Source organism: Piliocolobus tephrosceles, chromosome 5 (assembly GCF_002776525.5).
Source record: "Piliocolobus tephrosceles isolate RC106 chromosome 5, ASM277652v3, whole genome shotgun sequence".
NCBI classification, from domain to species: Eukaryota; Metazoa; Chordata; class Mammalia; order Primates; family Cercopithecidae; genus Piliocolobus; species Piliocolobus tephrosceles.
The window spans coordinates 37756055-37780151 of record NC_045438.1 but is presented as its reverse complement, the minus strand read 5'-3'; the positions used below and the strand labels follow the sequence as shown (position 1 = coordinate 37780151).

Sequence of the window (24097 nt, the reverse complement as noted above, 5' to 3'; positions counted from 1 at the left end):
ATATTTCAAGATACCTTGCTCTCTGATTGTTCTTTAAACATAGTATCTTGTTCTTGTTTTACGAGTGGAGTATTTTCTAAAATCTATTAGAGAATACGCACTAGAGTATTTTTAAGGTTCTTTCCCTCTGTGTGGTTTTTTTTTTCTGTTTGTAAATTTGGCAGTCCTCTTCAACTTTATAGGCTTTCCCAGGTGCTTATTGATCTTTGGTAAGCTGTTCATATTTACGGATGAGACAATAGAAAAACCAACTGAGTTCTGTGTACTTGGGTGTCACTTACCTTTTTTTGAAGGGGTGGGGAATCGCTTCTTAAAAGGCTGTCTTACTTTAGGTGGGGTGGGTCGGGTGCTGATCCTTAATTGGGGTTAGTAAGTTCTGGAAAGACTTAACGGGCAACAACAAAGTCTATACCAGCTGTCCTAGTTTTTCTCTAACATTTCATTCTTTTAGATATACCACCATCCAGTGCTTGTTTGTCTGTTTGCTTTTGTTTGGAGGGTAGGGTGTGGTTGCTAGTATCTGTGAGCAGCAGTAGAAATGGGAATCTTTATTCTCTGTCCTAGTCCCATCCCTAGTCATACCTAGCATTTCTGGGTGAGTCTCTGGATTTTGTTGGGCAAATTGGTTCTTCTCCATGGGTATTCTTGGCACTCATTTTTTCCGCCTTACTTCATTAATCACTATTCTGTTTTCTAATTGCAAAAAATTATTGAAATTTTCTGTCAGCTAACTTCCCCTTTATTATTGTGGATTTATTCCCTTACTGTCATTTTAATGAGAGTCCTGAAGGGAGAGCAGGTAAAATCCTGGGCTCAGAAGTTGCAAATGCTTAGGAAGACATGAGAGCATCTATTTTAGAAGGCTTTCCATCAGAAATTATAACACTCATATTAGTGCGTAAAGGCATTAACTCTTGGCTCTCAAGAAAATGTGGTTTTCAAAAATGACTTAGTCATTGAAGTCTCTTAACTATATAAAGTCCACTGTGATCAGGGTATTAAATGGAAAGTAATAATGATATTTCTGGGCCAGATACTTGTTGAAGTGCTTTATTGAATACAGTCTCATTGAATGCTCACAGCAACTGCGTGAGGTAGTGTATTATTTTCCTCAGTTAATATATGAGGGAACTGAGGCACAGTAAAGTTGGGTTCTTGCTGAAGTACTGTGTGAACGACGTAAACCATGATTTCCTAGCCGTGTTGATCTGTACAGGTGTTAAGTGAACTACAGTCTAGTTTATCTTTTTTCCCAGAAGTTAGTGGCTTTTTGGTAAATATTATGGAATGAAACATTGAGAAAAGAAGTACTGACTTCTCTAGGCTGATACTCCTTGGTAAAGCCAGTAAAGTTAAGGAAAACATTAACTTTCCTCTCTTGTCTCAGACCACAGAGCCAAGATTTTGTGCTGGTCAGTTAGATGTAATAGTCACTCATAGTTTTTAGTACTTGACTGTTATTTACACACACACAACTTTTTTTTTTTTTTTTTTTTTTTTGAGACAGGGTCTTGCTCTGTTGCCCGTGCTGGAGTGCAGTGGCGCGATCTCATCTCACTGTAAGCTCCGCCTCCCTGCTTCATGCCATTCTCCTGCCTCAGCCTCTAGAGTATCTGGGACTACAGGCACCCACCACCACGCCCGGCTAATTTTTTTTTTTGTATTTTTAGTAGAGACGGGGTTTCACTGTGTTAGCCAGGATGGTCTTGATCTCCTGACCTCGTGATCCAATCATCTCGGCCTCCCAGGGTGCTGGGATTACAGATGTGAGTCACCACCCCTGGCCTTTTTTTTTTTTTTTTTTTTTTTTTTTAATTTAAAGAGATGGGGTTTCATTCTGTTGACCAAGCTGGAGTATAGTAGCATAGTTACTAGGTCACTGTAGTCTGGAGCTCCTGGGCTCAAGTGATCTTCCCACCTCAGCTTCCCTAGTAGCTAGCACTACAGGTGTGCCATCACACCCAGCTTTTACATATATATATATTTATTTCTTGTAGAGACAAGGTGTCACCATGTTGCCCAGGCTGATCTTGAAATGCTGGCCTCAAGCAATCCTCCTGCCTCAGCCTCCCAAAATATTGGGATTACAGGCATGAGCCACTGTACCTGGTGGACTATGGTGGAAAGCATATTCCATTTCTAGAGATTTGTTCTATAGTTGTACAAGTGCACAAAGACATGTACAAAATTGTTTACGATATTATTTGTAATAGAACACTGGGAAAACCTAAATATCCATCAATAGGGCATTGGTTAATTTGTGATAGGCACATCCATCCACACGATGAAATGCTTTATTAAAAAATGAGATGTACGCAGATAGAGAAAAATCTTTGAGTAATATATGAAAAAAATTATGTACAGTGACCCTACTTGTGTAAGATGTGTGCTTGTGTGTTTGTATACACGTAGAAAAAAATTAGAATATATGAAAAGAAGTGTTCCTTTAAGTTTACCAATGTGGTAGCTTTATTACAAGTTGCTTTCAGATTTATATTGCATAGCTAATAGGATACCTCGGGATTAAAAAGTTACCTGTCTTATGTAATCACCTTTTATTTTCATTTTATTTAGAAGAATTAATAATTGTACATATTCCTGGGATACATAATGATGTTTCAAATATATAATGCGAGCTTGTGCAGCTTGCAGCCCACAAGCTGCATGTGGCCCAGGATAGCTTTGAATGCATCCCAACACAAATTAGTAAACTTTCTTAAAACATCATGAAATTTTTTGTGTGTGTGATTCTTTTTTTCTTTAAAGCTCATCAGCTATTGTTAGTTTTAGTGTATTTTATATGTGGCTCGAAACAGTTCTTCCAGTGTGGCCCAGGGAAGCCAAAAGATTGGATACCCCTAATATAATGAATAGTGATGAAATCAGGGTAATTAGCATATCCATCATCTGAAACATTTATCATTTCTTTGTTTTTTTCTTTTTTTTTTTTTTTTGAGGCGGAGTCTTGCTCTGTCGCCCGGACTGGAGTGCAGTGGCCGGATCTCAGCTCACTGCAAGCTCCGCCTCCCGGGTTTACGCCATTCTCCTGCCTCAGCCTCCCGAGTAGCTGAGACTACAGGTGCCCGCCACCTCGCCCAGCTAGTTTTTGTATTTTTAGTAGAGACGGGGTTTCACCGTGTTAGCCAGGATGGTCTCGATCTCCTAACCTCGTGATCCGCCCGTCTTGGCCTCCCAAAGTGCTGGGATTACAGGCTTGAGCCACCGTGCTCGGCCATCATTTCTTTGTGTTAGGAACATTCAATATCCTTCTCCTAGCTATGTGAAACTATATATTATTGTTAACTGTGGCCATCCTAGAGTGGTAGAACCTATTCCTCCTATCTAGTTGTAATTTTGTATCCCTTAACAAATCTCTCCTTATTCCTCCCTTTGTCTACCCTTCCTAGCAAGTGGTATACTCTGTTCTCTGTTTTGCTTCTATGAGATCAGGTTTTTTTTTTTTTTAAACTTCCACATATAAGTTTAACTTTCTGTTCCTGGCTTTTATTTCACCTAACGTATGTCCTCCAGTTCCATCCGTGTTGCCATGAATGACAGGATTTCATTCTTTTTTACGGCTGAGTAGAATTCCATGGCATATTATAGCACATTTTCTTTATCCACTCATCTGTTGTTGGACACCTGAGTTAATTTCATATCTTGGCTATTGTGAATAGTACCATAGTAAACATGGGGGTGCAATGTCTCTCTGATATAATGATTTCTTTCCTTTGGATAAATTCTCAGTAGTAGGATTGCTGGTAGTTCTATTTGTAGCTTTTTAAGGGACTTCATACTATTCTCCATAGTGGTTGTAACTAGTTTGCATTCCCACCAGAAGTATATGAGTTCCCTTTTTTCTGCATCCTCACCAGCATTTGTTTTTGTTTGTTTGTTTGTTTGTTTTTATAATAGCCAGCCTACCTGGGGTGAGATGATACCTCATTGTGGTTTGATTTGCATTCCCCTGATGATTAGTAGTGATGAGTAGGTTTTCACGTATTTGTTGACCATGCATGTGACTTGCTTTGAGAAATGTCTTTTGGGATCATTTGCCCATTTTTAAATCAGTTATTTATGTATTTATTTATTTTGCTGTTGAGATATTTCAGCTCCTTGTATATTTTAGATATTAATCTCCTGTTGGATGGTTAGTGTCCAGATATTTTCTTCCATTCTGTAAGTTGTCTTTTACTCTGTTGATTGCTTTCTTTGCTGTGCAGAAGTTTTTAGTTTGATACAATCCCATTTGTTTATTTTTGCTTTTGTTGCCTATGCTTTTGAGGTCTTATTTATAAAATATTTGCCCATACTGATATACTGAAGCATTTCCTATATGTTTTCTTCTAGTAGTTTTATTATTTGGGGTGCTATATTTAGGTATTAGATGCATTTTGAGTTGATTTTTGTATAGGGTGAGAGGTAGGCATCTAATTTCATTCATAAAATATGTAATTTGGCCCAGTGTGGTGGTTCATACCTGTAATCCCAGCAGTATGGGAAGCTGAGGTGGGCAAATCACCTGAGGTCTGGAGTTTGAGACTAGCCTGACCAACATGGAGAAACCCCATCTCTACTATAAATACAAAATTAGCCAGGCATGGTGGAGCGTGCCTGTAATCCCAGCTACTCAGGAGGCTGAAGCAGGAGAATCACTTCAACGCAGGAGGTGAAGGTTGCATTGAGCCGAGATTGCGCCATTACATTCCAGCCTGGGTGACAAGAGCGAAACTCCGTCTCAAAAAAAAAAAAAAAAAAAATTCTCTCTCTCTCTAACTCGCTATTTCATGTGGATATCCAGTTTTCCCAGCACTGTTTATGGAAGAGACTGTCCTTTCCCCAGTGAGTGTTCTTGGCACCTTTGTCAAAAATCAGTTGGCTGTAGGCTGAGTGTGGTGGCTCATGCCTGTAATCCTAGCACTTTGGGAGACTGAGGCAGGCGGATCACTTGAGGTCAGGAGATCAAGACCAGCCTGGCCAACATGGTGAAACTACGTCTCTACTAAAAATACAAAAATTAGCCAGGGTGTTGGTGGACACCTGTAATCCCAGCTACTCAGGAGGCTGAGGCAGGAGAATTGCTTGTACCCAAGAGGTAGAGGTTGCAGTCAGCCAAGATCGCACCGTTGCACTCCAGCTCTAGGTGACAGAGCAAGACTCCGTCTCAGGGGGGAAAAAAAAGAAAAAAAGACTGATTTTTGTATATTGGTTTTGTTATCTTGCAACTTTACTGAATTTATCAGATCTGAGGGTTTTTTGGTAGAGTCTTTAGATTTTTCCATTTATATAAGATCATGTCATCTGCACACAGGGAGAGTTTGACTTCTTCCTTTGGATACCCTTTCTTTATCTTGCCTAATTGCCCTGGCTAGGAGGAATTGTTACGTTTGATGGGGAATATAGGAACTTTAAATTCTATATCCTTAACTACTATTTTATTTTACCATGAGCATGTATATTTTATAACATTAAAAAAAAAAGCATGATAGTTTTCAGTATTATAGCAACAATCACCAACTGGCCTTTGGTGGTTTAGGTTTCCTTGGTGAGTTAGAAATCTAATGGGAGTAGTTTGGGAATCTGTATCCTAACAGGTATTTTTTTTTTTGAGACGGAGTCTCGCTCTGTCACCCAGACTGGAGTGCAGTGGCACGATCTTGGCTCACTGCAACCTCCGCCTCCTGGGTTTAAGTGATTCTCTTGCCTCAGCCTCCCGAGTAGTTGGGATTACAGGTGTGCGCCACCACACCTGGCTAATTTTTGTATTTTTAGTAGAGGCGAGGTTTCACCATGTTGGTCAGGCTGGTCTCGATCTCCTGACCTCGTGATCCGCCCGCCTCAGCCTTCCAAAGTACTGGGATTACAGAGTGAGCCACCGCTCCCGATCCTAACAGGTATTTCAAGTGGTCCCCATGGTCAGATAACTGTGCTAGAGAAAGAGTGAACTGCATACAAATATGCATAATTAAGATTAAGAGGAAATTACCATAAAAGGAAATTAAAAGAATGGGATCGCTTTGAATGATAAGAAATTGTAAAATTTGGAGATGATAAATGATTCTCTAGGACATTATCAAATCTTAGAGATAGTAAACCTAGCTTATTTCAGATAGAATGGAAGAAACTAAAAAACATATGAGAGCTATTGCCTCACCTGTATCACTGGTGAATTATTTCAAATCTTCATGAAGCACCTAATTCCTAATCTATTTAAAGTATTTCAGAGCAGAGAGAAAAAAGTAGTTTGCAAGTTCTGCTGAAAAAGCCAGTATAACACCAACTCCAAAGCATGGCAAAGATTATGTATGCTTTAAAACTTAATTGTTCTAAGATTGTGGTGAAAATATTTTATAAATATTATTTGGGAAAGTAATACACCATGTCTAAATGAAATTCATTCCAGGAATCAAAGGATGGTTCTATGTTAGGAAATCTGTTAATATACTTACTTATATCTTAATATACTTAGTAATATCAGTGGACCAAAGAGAAAATTATGATCTTTTAGTTTTCTGCACAAAATCCACATATGATAAAATTAACATCTTTAAGTGGTTTTTGAAAATATAAAACCCAAAACAAGATTCTTAGAAGAACAGAACTAGAACTAGCTTTTTGTTTTGTTTTGTTTTGAGACGGAGTTTCCCCCTTGTTGTCCAGGCTGGAGTGCAATGGCACGATCTTGGCTCTCTGCAACCTCTGCCCCCAGGGTTCAAGTGATTCCCCTGCCTCATCCTACTGAGTAGCTGGGATTACAGGCATGTGAGGCATGTGCTACCACACCCTGTGGTAATTTTGTGTTTTTAGTAGAGACAAGGTTTCTCCATGTTGGTCAGGCTGAACTTGAACTCCTGAGCTCGTGATCTGCCCGCCTCGGCTCCCAGAGTGCTGCGATTACAGGTGTGAGCCACCGCTTCCGGCCTTAAGAGTTTCTTTAACCAAAGGTGTTGCAGAGTGTTAGCCGGTATCATGTTTAATGATAAAACACTAGAAGTGGTCTTGTTAAGGTTTGGAACAAGACCAAAAATCAATTGCTGTCCCAAGTAAAATCTCAGTTTATTCTGACAAATGATTCTAGGGATTATTTAGAAGAATAAGTATATGAGGATAATTCAGAAATTTCTAAACAGCAAAAAAATCGAGGGTGGACTAATCCTATCAGATGTTTAAATATTACAGAGCTAAAGTAATTAAAACACTGGGTTACAGCTCCAGGACTAGCATACAAAACTGGAACATAAGGAACCCAGAAATAAGCACATGTAAATATAGGAGCTGCTTTTCAAGTTAATGGAGAAAAGAGTTTTTTAATAAATGGTTAACTTTTTCTTTTTTTTGCGGGGGAGACAGAGTCTTGTTCTGTTGCCCAGGCTTAAGTGAAGTAGCACCATCATAGCTTACTGCAGCCTCAAACTCGTAGGCAAAAGTGATCCTCCCACCTCAGCCTCCTGAGTAGTTGGGACTACAGGCATGTGCCACCACATCCAGTTAATTTTTATTTTATTTTATTTTATTTTTATTATTTTTATTTTTTTTTGAGACGGAGTCTCGCTCTGTCACCCAGGCTGGAGTGCAGTGGCCGGATCTCAGCTCACTGCAAGCTCCGCCTCCTGGGTTCACGCCATTCTCCTGCCTCAGCCTCCCGAGTAGCTGGGACTACAGGCACCTGCCACCTCGCCCGGCTAGGTTTTTTTTGTATTTTTTAGTAGAGACGGGGTTTCACCGTGTTAGCCAGGATGGTCTCGATCTCCTGACCTCGTGATTCGCCCGTCTCGGCCTCCCAAAGTGCTGGGATTACAGGCTTGAGCCACCGCGCCCGGCCCCAGTTAATTTTTAACTAAATTTTTTTTTCATATAGATGAGATCTCACCATGTTGCCAGGGCTGGTCTTGAACTCCTGGCCTCAAGCAGTCCTCCTACCTTGGCCTCCCAGAATGTTGCAATTACAGGCATGAACCACTGCTCCTGGCCTCAATGGTTAACTATTGAGGAGGATCAAAAGGATATCTGGTTTGCTTCTCATCCAAAATAAATTCCAGTTTTGTCAGATTTGGATATTTTCAATTTTAATCATAAACATTCTAGAAGAAAACATGTATAAAGACCTTTTTTCTAAGTCTAGCAAACCCAAAAGTCCTAAAAGGGGGAAATGATAAGCTTGTATAAAAATTGAAAATTCTGTATCACCAAAACAGCTTTTTTGGAAAAAACAGATAAACTAGAAAACAACGTGTACAATATGATCTGGCTTCTGCCTAAGTCATCAGCTCCATCTGCTGCATTCCCTCCTCCCCATCAATCCTACACACACTTAAACTACACACACTTACAGCTACACTCCGGTCTTTCCTTCCTGAGGGTGCTCAGTAAATAGTCATTGAATAAATGAATGAATTCCATGAGAGTTTGCAAGTCAATATGTATGATATAATAAAACCTTTTTTTAATGAGACGGAGTTTCAGTCTGTCACCCAGTCTGGAGGGCAGTGGCTTGATCTCAGCTCACTGCAGCCTCCACCTCCTGGGTTCAAATAATCCTCCCACCTCAGCCTCCTGAGTAGTTAGAATTAGAATTACCAGTGTACACCACCACACCTGGCTGACTTTTGTATTTTTAGTAGAGATGGGTTTCACCGTGTTGGCCAGACTGGTCTTGAACTCTTTTTTTTTTTTGAGATAGAGTCTTGCTCTGTCGCCCAGGCTGGAGTGCAGCGGCATGATCTCAGCTCACTGCAAGCTCCACCTCCCGGGTTCACGCCATTCTCCTTCCTCAGCCTCCCGAGTAGCTGGGACTACAGGTGCCCACCACCACACCCGGCTAAGTTTTTGTATTTTTAGTAGAGATGGGGTTTCACCGTGTTAGCCAGGATGGTCTCGATCTCCTGGCCTCGTGATCCACCCGCCTCGGCCTCCCAAAGTGCTGGGATTACAGGCATGAGCCACCATGCCTGGCCCAAGTGATCGGCCTGGGCCACCTTGACCTCCCAGAGTGCTGTGATTATAGGCATGAACCACTGTCCCTGGCCATAATAAAACTTCTTAAAATGAATAAAGAAGATTAACAATCCATTACAAATTGCCAGAGAACAAGTTGGGCAAGTCAGGAAATTCTTTTTGCATTTCTATGCAAATGACTAACAAATATAAAACTTTTAATAAATACCAATTAAAACAGCATTGAGATTCTGTCTCCCTTCTTGAACACTGCCTCCTCATTTCTAACCATTTTTTTGGTGCCTTCCCAAAATGTCAACAAACCATACTGTGAACTCCTTTTAGGTCTTCCCTCTGTCTAGCGTATACCTGGCATACATTAGATGCATTGTTATATAAACAAAAGTATCTGAGATATGTAATGATCCTCTGCAAGGCGTCAAGTGGGCAGAAAAGAGTAGAGGATTGGGGCCGCGTGGCCTTCCTTTTTTAACTCTCCTTTTCCTCATAGTTCCCTTAATGGTGTTAGCCTGCCTTTTTATTCTCTTAGCCCTTTTAAATTTCTTCAGAAGGACATGGCAGGAACAGGAACTTCTTTCAGTGCTGGTCAGCCAGCAAAAATGACTCTTTTTGTGTATGTAAACAAATGGTTATTATTGTTGTGATACAATTGCTTAATCGTTAATAGGTGCTTTTTTTGAAGTCCTGTAAATACTTTTCTTCGGACTTAATACCACAGCGTCTCAGATACTTTATCTTCCTTTGAGCATTTTGGAAAAACAGACTAAAACTGCTCTCTCTATACAAAAATTTGTATTATTTGAAAAGATACAACAGGGATGCCTAGTGTTTAAGATAAGATTATAATATCTGCATAGTAGAAACCTCCAGCTTTTAGAATTATAATTTTGTAATCTGAAATTCTATTTTTCGAATGTAATATTTACTTGCGCTAGCAAGTCTGGAAATACTTGTTGAAAGACTGGAATGATTAATGTAGATCCTTGAACACTTTCATGCTTTAAATAAAAGGACAGACAAATTTTGTTCGTTTTAAAGAACAGTAGTGTAGCCATATTAAATACATTTGGAAAATAAGAGGGAAGAATCCGACTCTTAATCTCACCTAAAAAATTGTGATAGACTTTTTTTTTTAATAGTTTCAAAATTTGTGTTTTTATGGTTAAAATTATGTATATTGCCTTTCTTCCCCACATGATAAATCCTTAGCATTTTTCCATGTTGTTATGTCATTTAAAGACTATCACTTTAAATGGCTGCATAATTGTCTCTTAGTCACATTGTCGTATTGTATGTGCAGTGCTTATGAAGAAGAGTGGGTGGTACATTGTTTCTTTAAACTTGTGACTCGTAACAAAAAATTTTTTGCTAAGAGAATTGCTAATCATATGGATTCTGATAAATAGGAGAACGGTGACTTTATTGCAAAACAGTGACTTTTTGTTTGTAAACATATGAACCTGAAACTTGAGGAAGTTGGTTGTCAGTTGTATTAAACCATCTATTGGATAGATATTTTGAGACATTACAAACAAGTTGGGTAGCTGCTTATTTTTGAAGGGAGAATTTTGTCGTGAATCTTAATGTTAACATTATGTTATCTTATAGATCATGGAGCTTTGTGGTGCAACAAGACTTGGTTATTTTGGAAGAAGTCAGTTCTACATTGCTTTGAAACTTGTAGCTGTTGCCCAGTCTGGTTTCCCTTTAAGAGTGGAAAGTATAAATACAGGTAAATATAGAGTACACTAGTAACTGAAAGAAAATAGGCTTCTATTACAAATGAAGTCAAGTCAATAGAACTCTTGTGTCTTTCTGATCTTATAGTGGCATTTGTGACCTTGAGTGAAGTGTCATGACTTTATTCCCACTACCTTGCATTTCTCACTTGAAAATACTAGAAAAATATGTCTGTCTTTTATTACGGCATAGTATATGTACTTCATCTGTATTTGACTGTATGTACTGTTCAAATGGCAAATTTTTAAGAATTTACTAAAAGTCATTTAGAAATATTTTAAGCGAATAGTTTTATTAAGGTAAATGATAAATTATAGTGACCATCTTCATACATAGCATCCCTGTTTTCTTCATTTCTAATAAAACAACATTATACTTTGTATTTTTGTTTGTTTGGGAAGGCTATGGAGGCTCCAGTTGAAATTAAGAAGTAACAGTTATCCTAAACTTTTTGATTGATAGAGACAATATTAAAATATTGGCAGACTAAAATCTAGTTACAGACATCTGACCGCATTACAAGTTTGTATTAGTCCATTTTTACACTGCTATAAAGAAATCCCTGAGACTGGGTAATGTATAAATGAGAGAGGTTTAATTGACTCACTTCTGCATGACTTGGGAGGCCACAGGAAACCTACAATCGTGGCAGAAGGTGAATGGAAAGAAAGGCATGTCTTTTATGGCCACAGGAGAGAGAGAGCGCGCAAGAGAGAATTGCTACAGACATTTAAACCATCCAGTCTCATGAGAACTCACTCACTATCGTAAGAACAGCAATGGGGGAATTGCCCCCATGATCTGATCACCTCCCATGTGGGAATTACAATTCGAGATGAGATTTGGATGGGAACACAGAGTCAAACCATATCAAAGTGTTACATCATCAGATAATTTGTTTTTCAAGTATTTAGAGACTTGTTGATGTGAAAGAAGATAGAAAGTCTACAAAGATAGGCACTTAAATGTAGAGGGTTCTTTCGTTTTCATAGAGTAAAGGGGAAAGAGAAAAATTAAGATTTTTAAAATAATCTGTACAGAAAAATTGCTGTAAAATTCTGTAAATATGAGAATTTGTAGAAATAGTTTTAAGTACCAGTTTAGTTTATTGGTCAGCGGAGGTTTTCATTGTGGACCTCTAGTTTGCCGCACATCTTTCTTCTAGTGTTGGGAGTTTACATTCTTTTCAGGTAATTTTGAATTCTTTTACATGTATATTGAATAAGTGTAATAGTTTCCCTCCTTCATGTGGAGGTTCTAAAGAGAGACAGAGGTAATCATATAATGGAGGTAAGTACAGTTTCCTCTGAAATGATTCTGTAGCTGTATTTTTTCTGGTCTAAAAGTATCACTTATGATTTACCTGCAAACAGTTTTTCAGTCCTTCATCTTTCTCCTCTATTTAAAATTGAATGTAGAATAGAATACTGTGTACCATGTTTTTGGTAGGTGAACAGTAAGGTGTTTTTAGGAATTTCTGCCATGAAAATTTCTAAATCTATCTCAGACTTAGTGACATATTCTGTGTTTTACTTAGAGGTCTAAAATCTTACTTTAAAGACCCAGTGTGAGTAGAAGCAGCCTAGGCTTTGGGGTCTGACTGACCTAGGTTTAGATCCTGTCAGTTACTACGAGCATGACCTTGCCATCATGAAACCTCAGTTTTCTTATCTGTAAATAGGGACTTTACAGGTGTACTGTAGTTACGAGGTGAAATAAATATTCAATGACAAGTGTAGGGCTAAACATACGTAGACATTTGATATAGCCATTGTTATCACTCACTAGAAGGACAATTTGGTTTTATTACTTCTTTCTAGGTAAGAGTCTCCCTGAATAATGTAAGGGAGATTATGGTCCAAATTTTGTGGTGGTAGACGTTTTGTGTCTTTTGTTTCTGTATCCATTTTTACAAAAATTCTAATATCTAATTCATGTCTTATTTTAGTTTTTAATATATATGTCCTTTTTTATTTTAAAGTAATGATTATTTTGTGGTTAACAGTAAAGGACCTTCCTCTGCCAAGATTTGTTGCTTCAAAAAATGAACAGGAATCTCGCCATGCAGCCTCATATTCTTCAGATTCTGAAAATCAAGGGTCATATTCTGGTGTAATTCCCCCACCACCTGGCAGGGGGCAAGTGAAAAAGGGATCCGTAAGCCATGATACGGTTCAGGCTCGTACATCTGCAGATGCACAGGTAATCACATGCATGTAAATATTAGCAGTTGATGCCCTGTGCAAATGCTTCACTAAAACATTTATTGGTAGCTTAATAATTAACATGTCTCCTTAAAATTGCAATTTTAAAATATTGTTCTTTTCTAGGAACCTGCCTCCCCAGTAGTTTCACCACAGCAATCCCCACCAACTTCTCCGCACACATGGAGGAAGCACAGCCGTCATCCCAGTGGTGGGAATAGTGAGAGGCCTCTTGCGGGACCTGGGCCATTTTGGTCTCCCTTTGGTGAAGCACAATCAGGTATTTAGAGATTTATTGATTAGAGCGTCATTGTGTTGCCCAGCCTGGTCTTGCACTCCTGGGTTCAAATGATCCTCCTGCCTCAGCCTCCTGAGTAGGTGGGGATTATAGGCTTGTGCCACAGAACCTGGCTTAGAGATTTTTTAAAAATAACAATTATTTATGGTTGTAAATTGAAGGAAACTTGATAATATTCCTTCAGGAGTTGCCTCCAAGACAGTTTTTAATTGTAAGTTAAGTTAAATAAAAGGAAAAGCCAACTATGGAGATTTGTAAGTGGATACATTGCCTTGAAAAGTGGTAATTGCATTTATGTGTATCTATGATGCTTAGACACATTTATGGATACCAGATTCTCTAAAGGTAAAATGAGTAATTATTTCCCAGAATATTATGTATAAATCACATAAATTTTATTGACAAGGAGAGCACAAAATAATTGAAGATATTTAAATGAGGTATAATTTCTAATTGAACAGAAAAGATTCCATTTTGGAAACTGTTAGATTTCTTCAGAGTAATTTTGAAAGAAAACTTCCTGATAACTTAAGTTTTTTCCTCAAACATGAGTCAGCATGTTTACCCATTCTCCTTATAGGTTCTTCTGCTGGTGATGCAGTGTGGTCAGGGCATTCCCCACCTCCACCTCAAGAAAACTGGGTCAGTTTTGCAGATACTCCACCAACCAGTACTCTTTTAACCATGCATCCTGCTTCTGTCCAGGTGTGACATTTTATTGGTATTGCATTTTTATTTGCTTCATTCAGAGTATTGCTCCAGTCATCATTTTTATATTTTGCTGTTGCAAATTTTATAAATGCAAATCCATTTATTTATTTAAAAGCAAAATTCTGCTCTGTTTATTTCAAATCTGTTATCATTGGAATGTTTTGGCTAATTTTATTTCAGTTTCTGATTTCCTAGTGAAGTTTTGAAAGGTTTCTGCATCTGGAAATATATTTGCTTGCCTTTCTTAGCACATTTTCATAACTTTCTGTTGCTTGCATAATTGCTGTCATTCTACTCATTTCTATAATCATTGTGCAAAAACATATCCAATAATCTGACTGTAACAGATATGTGGTTTTACATTTTAAATATCCACAAAAAGCAAGTTTTATTTTCAAAGATAAATAACCTAGCAATCTTGGTCCATATAATCATGTAGGTAGCTACTGTACTGAGGAAAAAATGTTTCATTACAGGACCAGACAACAGTACGAACTGTAGCATCAGCTACAACTGCCATTGAAATTCGTAGGCAATCCAGTAGTTATGATGATCCCTGGAAAATAACAGATGAACAAAGACAGTATTATGTAAATCAGTTTAAAACCATTCAGCCTGATCTAAACGGATTTATTCCAGGTGAGTTATTGAAAACAGAAGTTCTTCTAGATGGGACAGGACAGTCTCAATTTCATAATCTCAAAGATACTGTTTATTGGTCATAGATTTTAATTATAAAATAATTATCAGATTATTTGTCTAAAAAGAATTTATAATCACTGGGAGCCAAAAACATGACATATTCACATATTAAAAATATCTTTTCCCAGTTAAAAAAGTCTAAGACTCTTACATTCTGTTCGTGGATCCGTAAGTTCAGAATAACATTAAACAACACTGTTTTAATATTTCAGGATCTGCAGCTAAAGAGTTTTTTACAAAATCAAAACTTCCTATTCTTGAACTTTCTCATATTTGGTAAGTGTGGTATATCATTAGTTGGGTAACTGGGTTGTTTCCAAGGAGTTTCTAGCAGGTAGATTTTAGAGCCTTAAAAAATAAACAACTAACCCTTCAAGAATGCTGTCAAAGAACTCAGTATTGCCTTACAATAGCCAGCTTCTCTCTTATTCTGCAGAAAAGAAATAAGTGATACTGATACAGTAGTTCTTTGTAAAGAGCTAAAATTCTTTAAGCTGTATCAGCTGTCTTTTTGTTGCTAGCATAATGCATGAGATAAAAGTTAGTTTGCACATACATGGTTATATTTATCCCATTGGTGTTTTATCAAGTTTAGTTAAGTCCTATACCATGCCATAACTTTAGGAATGGTGTTAGCTTCCATTTAACCAGAGACTTAAGAATAGCTGTGTTGCAATATGGTTGGAATTGGCCATTAGAACACAAAGTGTAATCACAAATTACTTTATAAAAACAGGCGGGGGCTGAGCGCGGTGGCTAATGCCTGTTATCTTAGCATTTTGGGAGGCCGAGGCAGGCGAACTGCCCGAACTCAGGAGTTTGAGACCATCCTGGGCAACACGGCGAAACCCTGTCTCTACAAAAAAATTAGCTGGGCATGGTGGCACATGCCTGTAATCCCGACTACTGGGGAGGCTGAGGCACGAGAATCGCTTGAACCCGGGAGGTGGAGGTTGCAGTGAGCCAAGATCGCGCCACTTCACTCCAGCCAGGGTGACAGAACGAGACTCTGTCTCAAAAAAACAAAACCAAACAGAAAACACAGGCTGGGAGTTTTGGTTCATGCCTGTAATTCCAGCACTTTGGGAAGCCGAGGCAGGCAGATTGCTTGAGCCCAGAAGTTCAAGACCAACCTGAGCAACATGGTGAAACCCTGTCTCTACAAAAAATGAAAAAATTAGCAAGGTGTGGTGGTGCAAGCCTGTAGTCCTGGATACTTGGGAGGCTTACATGGGAGGATTGCTTGAGTCCAAGAAGCAGAGTTTGCAGTGAGCTGAGATCATACCACAGCACTGTGGCCTGGGCAACAGAGTGAGACTCTGTCTCAAAAATAAGTAAAAAACGATTACCAGATAAACATAAATGTTAATTCCAGTGTGTATCAATGTATTTCTCTATATTCTAAATCATTTTTAATAGGTTTTTGGTAGCATAGAGTGCTTAGTACAAGGTAGGTAGATAACACCTAAAACTGAAAACTCAAAAACTAGTAATACATGCATTCTATTTGTTTAAGGCAATAAAGACAAAAGTGGTTGTCTGTGTATCTAGGAAAGGGCATAGACAGCAAGGTGGAGTGGCTGTATTTCTGTTTTAAGCCTTGCAGTTCTACTCAGTGATTTAAAGTACGTACATGTTGGCCGGGCGCGGTGGCTCACACTTGTAATCCCAGCACTTTGGGAGCCTGAGGCAGGTGGATCACATGAGGTCAGGAGTTTGAGACCAGCCTGGCCAAAATTAGCCGGGCATGGTGGCGCATGCTCGTAATCCCAGCTACTCAGGAAGCTGAAGCAGGAGGTGGAGGTTGCAGTGAGCCAAAGCTTATGCCACTGCACTCTAGCCTGGGCGACAGAGCAAGACTCCACCTTAAAAAAATATAAACAAAAAATAAAGTACATACATGGTGAATTTTGATAACATAAAAGCAAACTTCTAAAAAATGTCACTGACTTATTATGTGTGCCTTCTAAAAATGCATGTAAGTTACAGGTCATTCTTTTTGGTGACCTTAATTATTAGGGCCACTTTTTAGAGAATTTCAAACACACAGGAAAGCTTAAAGAATAGTACCATAAACCCTCATATACTACAACCTAAATTCTGCAGGTAACATTTTGCTACATTTGCTGTATTACACATCTTTCCATGTATGGGATTTTTATGATTACTGAGTTTTTGCTCTTTCTCATGGAAAATATTTCTCTTGCTTCTTTTTGAGAAATGAAAGGATCCAAAGCGGAATGTGATTATATTCACAATAAACTTATCTTCTAGGGAACTCTCTGACTTTGATAAAGATGGTGCATTGACACTGGATGAGTTTTGTGCTGCTTTTCATCTGGTGGTTGCTAGGAAGAACGGCTATGATTTACCAGAAAAACTTCCTGAAAGCTTAATGCCCAAACTGATTGATTTGGAAGATTCAGCAGGTAAGATTGGGAGCTAAAGAGAGCTGTTTGCATGCTTTGATAAACGTAATGCTTGGTTCTGAAAGAAAAATCAAGATAGAGGTTGACCAGAGCTTAATAGCCAAGATACTTCATCAAGTGTACATAGATTTGTCATCAGAATAGGATGTATGAGCCAAACTTGGATTTGTCTTATTCAGTCTACTTTTAAAAATAAAGATAAGTAATAGATACCACTATTTTACCTTTATATTTGTGGCTTGCCGAGATTTGAAGAGCATTTCAGTGTCTTGTTATTTTGCTATCCTTTAATTGTGATAAATATTGTCTCAAGTGGGTAAAGTAACCCATCTTCATTATAAACATTTTTCTCTTTAATACGTCTTAATTTGATGAAGGGAAATTACCTGGTTCATCATTAGACCTTTACAGAGACTTAAGAATAGCTGTGTTGTGACCATTTTTACAGTTGTGACCATTTTTCTTTAAAATGCCAAGCTCTCTTCTGCAGACTCAAAAGAAATCTGGACTTTTTGTGTTTGATTTTAGAGAATGCTGTGTTGTTAACAAGAATGCGAAATACTCGTATTTATTGGGACCTTTCTTTCTTTCTTCCTTCTCTTTTTTTTTTTTTTGAGACGGAGTCTCGTTCTGTCACCAGGCTGGAGTGCAGTGGCATGATCTCGGCTCACTGCAGTTTCCACCAACCGGGTCAAGCGATTCTCCTGCCTCAGCCTCCTGAGTAGCTGGGACTACAGGCACATGCCACCATGCCCAGCTAATTTTTGTATTTTTAGTAAAGACGGGGTTTCACCATGTTGGCCAGGATGGTCTGTATCTCTTGACCTCATGATCTGCCCGCCTCAGCCTCCCAAAGTGCTGGGATTACAAGGCATGAGCCACCATGCCCGGCCTGGACCTTTCTTTAAAAAGAAGAATATCAAGGGCTAAAAATTAGTACATTTTTCTTAAATTCTGAATGAATAAAAGGAAATCTAATGTTTAATTCTTAATGAGCCTAATTAAAATAAATTATTGTCTTCAGTGTTTCTATCTAAATTCTCATTTGGATGTGATGATGGAAAGAATTTGATACTTTTAAAAGGGAAGTTCAAATAGAATTTGGCCCTCAAAAGGGCATTTTTCTATCAGGCAGCATCTCTTTAACCTAAAAATATACATATCTGGCTTAGTTCTGTCTAAATTACACAGAAGGAATCAGATGTATGAAATTACTGTCACAAAGAGAACAGTCTCCTTGGAGTCAATAATCTGAATGTGCTTCTAGTTTTGCTAATTTTGCCTGTGACCTTGGGCAAGTTCTAATCATTTACTGTATTTTTCCCTTCTGTTTCTCCACCTGAAATGTGGATTTGATGCCATTCACATTTCAGGACCTGAATTGTACACTGACCTTTTATCAACCAATAGGTTGATTCCAAAAATATGGCATTGATTTTAATTTCCTAAGCACATTTTTCTATGATAATCCTAGCATTTGGGGATTATTTCAGGTAGTTGTGAAGCGTCAGCCTCTAACTTAAGCTGAAAGCTTAGTATCTTTATTAGGTAATTTTGATTCAAAGTACTTTGATTTACCTACTTAAGAAATAAAAACAACTTCTTTGTTAAACACCTATGATAGCAACCAAAAGAGAGAATAAAATGTGGTAACTTCACACTTTCAGTTTCATTGATTTAGAAATTGGACTTGTAGCTAGAGCTTTTATATGACTTCAAGCCTTTGAAAACCAACAGCACAATAATCCAAGAAACTAAATGAAGTTTAATGTCTTGTAGGTGATTTTGTAGAGGCTTGTCTGATTCTGTTGTCTGCTATATTTGTCAGTGAATCTGGCTTTTGCATACATAAAAATCAAGTTCTTTGTAAATTTGATCTATAAGGTTGATGATTCAGGAAGTTTTTTCTGGGCATTTATCTTTTTGTCTAATTTTACACCTGTTGGATCTGTTTAACAAAGACAGGCTGATTTTATTGCCTGTGTATATCTATGCACTGTTGCCCTAAATATAATTTTGAAACTATCACAGACCCAGATAGTTTTATTTCCCCTCACAACATATGGTTTTCTGACCAAATTTATTGTAAACATTTGGATCACATGGTATTATATTACATTCAAATCTGCTTTTCATATTTATAAATGATAAATTTTGGAATTCTGTTGATTCTGGGGTGATGTAATACAAATTATCATTTTTTCCCCACCTATCATAAACCTGAGATTCACATGACAAAAGGTCCTTTGAGTATAGAAATTGTTTTGTAACACTGTGGGTCAGTCAGTATCCGTAAAAATCATTATAAAAAAAAATTAGCCAGGTGTGGTGGTGTGCACCTTTAGTCCCAGTTACTTGGGAAGCTGAGGCAGGAGAATTGCATGAACCCTGGAGGTAGAGGTTGCAGTGAGCCGAGATCACGCCACTGCATTCCAGCCTGGGTGACAGAGTGAGACTGTCCTAAAAAAGAAAAAAAAATTATAAAAATAGCTGTGATTTGGCCGGGCGCGGTGGCTCACAGCTGTAATCCCAGCACTTTGGATGGCCAAGGCAGGTGGATCACGAGGTCAGGAGATCGAGACCATCCTGGCTAATACAGTGAAACCCCATCTACTAAAAATACAAAAAAAAAATTAACCAGGCATGGTGGTGGGTGCCTGTGGTTCCAGCTACTCGGGAGGCTGAGGCAGGATCATGGCGTGAACCAGGGAGGTGGAGCTTGCAGTGAGCTGAGATTGCGCCACTGCACTCCAGCCTGGGGGACAGAGCGAGACTCCATCCCCTCAAAAAAAACAAAAAGAAAAAATAACTGTGTTTTTAAAAGGTCACGGTTAAGAGGGTCATACTCAAATAGTTTCTTTTGGCTGAGATTAGAATTTATTGTAAATATTCCTCTGTGGAGCCTTTCTGACTATAGACAGAGGTGGTTTATCTCATTTCTGGTCTCTTATAGCATTTTCTACATGCTAATTACTGAAATATACCACACTAAATCCTGGTTTTTTCCCCCCTTTCTATCACTATACTCTGAATTCCTTGAAATAAGGGAAATGTATCCTATTTATTGTAGTATGCTCAAAACATACCACTTTGCCAGGCACTGTACTAATATTGGATTAATTCTATATGTGTTCCATTTTCAAAGGAAGGTATTTTTCTTGACATTTTTCTACCTTTGAAAATATAGCGATTTGTTATCCTAGGTTTATGATGTTGGGACATACTAAAACATTAGTTCCACAAATATTCTGTACTTAAAGTTTAACTGTTAGAGGCAAATAGATGGTGAGCAGTGGTCACTTGAGTTATAGCTCCTTGGAGTAACATGCTAGGCTTTCTATAGGCATGCAGACTGGGTGGGGTAAATGTGCATTTTTTCCAAAATTACTTGAACAGGTATGCAGGGTTAAATCATAGATAAAATAGAACTACTAAGGATTATAGGTAGAAGTACTTCTGTCGACCTGAGTTAGAATATGGATGGTATAACATCAGCACTGAATTTGGCAACTAAAATAAGTAGAAAGGGAAACTTGATTTTTGTTGTCTTACAAAGGAAAGCATACAAAATTCATCTGCAGAAAGAGCTTTCTGAAACTGAATTAAAGAATATTTAGCTTTTTTGGCTGGGCGCGGTGGCTCAAGCCTGTAATCCCAGCACTTTGGGAGGCCGAGACGGACAGATCACGAGGTCAGGAGATCAAGGCCATCCTGGCTAACATGGTGAAACCCCGTCTCTACTAAAAAATACAAAAAACTAGCTGGGCGTGGTGGCAGGCGTCTGTAGTCCCAGCTACACGGGAGGCTGAGGCAGGAGAATGGCATAAACCTGGGAGGCGGAGCTTGCAGTGAGCTGAGATCCGGCCACTGCACTCCAGCCCGGGCCACAGAGCAAGACTCCGTCTCAAAAAAAAAAAAAAGAATATTTAGCTTTTTAAGAGTGTTTGCCTTCTTTAAAAAAAAAAAAATATTAAGATGGCCTGCCACAAACACGTTGAGGTACTATACATTTTAATGTCTAAAGAATCTTCTCCTTTGCAAAGCACAGTTGCAATTTTAATGTACTTCTGTGATTGTTTGATACATATCTTTATCTCAAACTAGACTAGAGCCTTCTAGGAAGGTAGGAACTGAATCAGTTTTGTTCATTATATCTCAGTACCTAGCAAGGTGCAAATTGAGTACAGGAATAGACAGACATTCACATTGTTGAAATGATTAAATGACTGAGCCAATGAGTTTTAACTGTTTTCTACCTCTACACCACACTACTCACATGTGCAACTCGCCAATCTCTGAGATGCTGAAAGAGGGAAAGGGATGTGTGCTTCCCTGTATCCATCTCCTTCCGCATGATCACTACTTTACACAGTAGATTTGGGCAGATGTTTCATTGTTGTTTATAGAGTGCGTTGCATGGATCTACAAACTCTTAAGTACTTCCAACATGAATTTTTTTTAAGCCAGAGAAGGCTTATGAGACTTTCCATGAATAGTTTACTAGAAATCCACATAAATTCAGATTTGAGACTACCTTTGTGTAAGTAAATCGCTGTTAAGAGTTTCTCATATTCATCCAGAAATTTTTAACATATATATAAAAACCTACACACAGGTATTGGTGTTTATGCAGATGCAATCATACTATACATCCTTGATTTTTTTTTTTTCTTACAATGTTGTACATCTTTGTACTTTACAATTGATATGGTTTGGCTGTGTCCCCACCCAAATCTCATCTTGAATTCTCAGGTTTGTGGAAGGGACCCGGTGAAAGGTAATTGAATCATGGGGGCAGGTCTTTCCCATGCTGTTCTTGTGATAGTAAATAGTCTCACAAGATCTGATGGTATTATAAGGGGAGTTTCCCTACACAAGCTCTCTCTTTGCCTCCTGCCATCCATATAAGATGTGACTTGCTCCTCCTTGCCTTTCACCATGATTGTGAAGTCTTCCCCAGCCATGTGGAACTGTAAGTCCATTAAACTTCTTTCTTTTGTAAATTGCCCAGTCTTCATATGTCTTTATCAGCAGTGTGAAAACAGACTAATACAATAATATATGGAGCCATCGCATTTATGATTCAAAGTATTCCATAATATGATGTGCTTTAACCAGTTTCTTATTGATGGATTTTGGGGTTGTTTTCTGGCTTTATCTTTAAAACACTGCTGCAGTGAACATGCTTATATGTATATCTTTGTTTTATACACATAACCTGGAATCTTTGTTTTTGAAAATTCATTATTCAGGTACCCTTAGTTGCAGAGGAAAAAAAATGAAAATATGCACTAATGCTTATCATTAGCTTTCTAATTAAGAAATTACTTCTCAAACCACTCCTACCCCCCAGACATACTCTGTCACTGTCTGTCTCCCTGCCTACCCTGCTGTGTCTCTCTGTCGTGTGTCATTTCTTTCCAGATATTTGGGTATTGTAGTTGATAAATCAGTACAGTTGAATTACAGATATTAGTAAAGATACACCATTTAATGAACTCGGTCGGAGTAAATAGAACTCAAATCCAGACAAAGACATTGACAAGCAAGGGCAGATGATACTTGAAGGGCAAAAACTCTATGAGGGCAATAACAATAGCAGGGGCTTTAAAAGATTGTGGTTTGGGCCAGGCACAGTGGCTGCCAGAAGCGTTTTGCTAGGCCAAGGTGGGAGGATCACTTGAGGCCAGGAATTCAAGGTTACAGTAAGCTGTGATCGCACGACTGCACTTTAGCCTGGGTGACAAAGCGAGACCCTGTCTCTAAAAAAAAAAAAGGATTATGATTTCAAATTCAGCAGATTAGTAAGTATCCTTGGGAGTAATTAATGATACTTACAATTATTTTTTGTAGAAGTGACCTTTTTCCTTTGCAGTTGTGCTATGAAAGTCAAAAGTGAATGAAAGATGAACGTCTCTGTCTTCCTCTGTTAGAAAGAGAACTCCATGGGAATGGGACCCTTGTCTTGCTCAGTACTGGGTCTCAAGAGCCTGGAACCCTATAGGCCCTCAGTAAATGTTCACTGACTCAATTAGTGCTTTTTAATTTTGCCACCAAATTATACCCCCCAAAAAAGTAACATTATCTTTCTCCCCGCCCACCCCCTCCCCACCGAGATGGAATCTTGCTCTGTCGCCCAGGCTGGTGTGCTATGGCACGATCTTGGCTCACTGCAACTTCCCCCTCCCAGGTTCAAGCAATTCTCCTGCCTCAGCCTCCCGAGTAGCTGGGATTACAGGCATGTGCCACTACGCCTGGCTAATTTTTGTATTTTTAGTAGAGACGGGGTTTCACCATGTTGGCCAGGCTGGTCTTGAACTTCTGACCTCGTGAAGCGCCCGCCTTGTCCTCCCAATCTCAAAGTGTGGGGATTATAGGCATGAGCCACCATTTTATCTTTCATTCTTTGTTCTTTATACTCTATTTCCACTATTTTCTCTGTAAGTTTTTAAGATAAAGCTCCAATTAACTGTTTTCCTCTTTATGAAATTTTAGTATTTATTTTGAATGGATTAACTTTAAATGGATTTTTTCCCATGTTTAGCTTTCTTTGGATAATGGGAACCTCCTATATATTGTAGGTAATATTCTTTGAACTATAATAGTTGAGTCAGATGTTGATCACTACTGTCAAATGTTGATCAATGCTGTAAAAAGTCAGCAAGTTCAGTTTAATAAGAATTTTGGGTGAATATTTTGTTTCTTTTCAAACCTTGTTGGACATTTTTACTCTGGTTTTTTTAAACCTTTGGTTTTAATTGAAAACAATTAGTCTTCTACATAGACCCTCTTTTAAGGTAGTTTTATTGAATAAGTTTCATAAACTCTCTTAAGGTCTGCTTACTAAGTTTCCATTTTGTGAAGTGTTGGGGAAAAGTGGAGTTCATTTTGGAAATAGAACTTACTAGTTTTTTGATGCATATAATGTCATTCAATAAAAAACAAAGCATATCTTAAATTTCATCTTTCTACATATGCATTGCTTGTGCCTGTCTTTTAAATATGAATGAAAAAGTTACCATTTGTAGTTTTCCTTGAAGACTTAAAAGTCATGAACA

The 24097-nt window shown here is 38.3% G+C and overlaps 1 protein-coding gene across 9 annotated transcripts in view; it reads left to right on the top strand.

Moving 5' to 3' along the window:
• Nucleotides 1–24097, top strand: part of REPS1 (RALBP1 associated Eps domain containing 1) — an 88160-nt gene that overhangs the window by 32879 nt on the left and 31184 nt on the right. For 8 of the 9 annotated variants that reach the window (XM_023190970.2, XM_023190965.2, XM_023190962.2 and 5 more), the window contains exons 2-8: nt 10564–10687; nt 12701–12897; nt 13026–13179; nt 13778–13902; nt 14385–14547; nt 14823–14886; nt 16885–17039. In XM_023190970.2, coding sequence (XP_023046738.1) covers nt 10564–10687; nt 12701–12897; nt 13026–13179; nt 13778–13902; nt 14385–14547; nt 14823–14886; nt 16885–17039 — 982 coding nt within the window. The remainder of the gene's footprint in view (nt 1–10563; nt 10688–12700; nt 12898–13025; nt 13180–13777; nt 13903–14384; nt 14548–14822; nt 14887–16884; nt 17040–24097) is intronic. The other variant, XM_023190964.2, reaches the window with a different exon arrangement.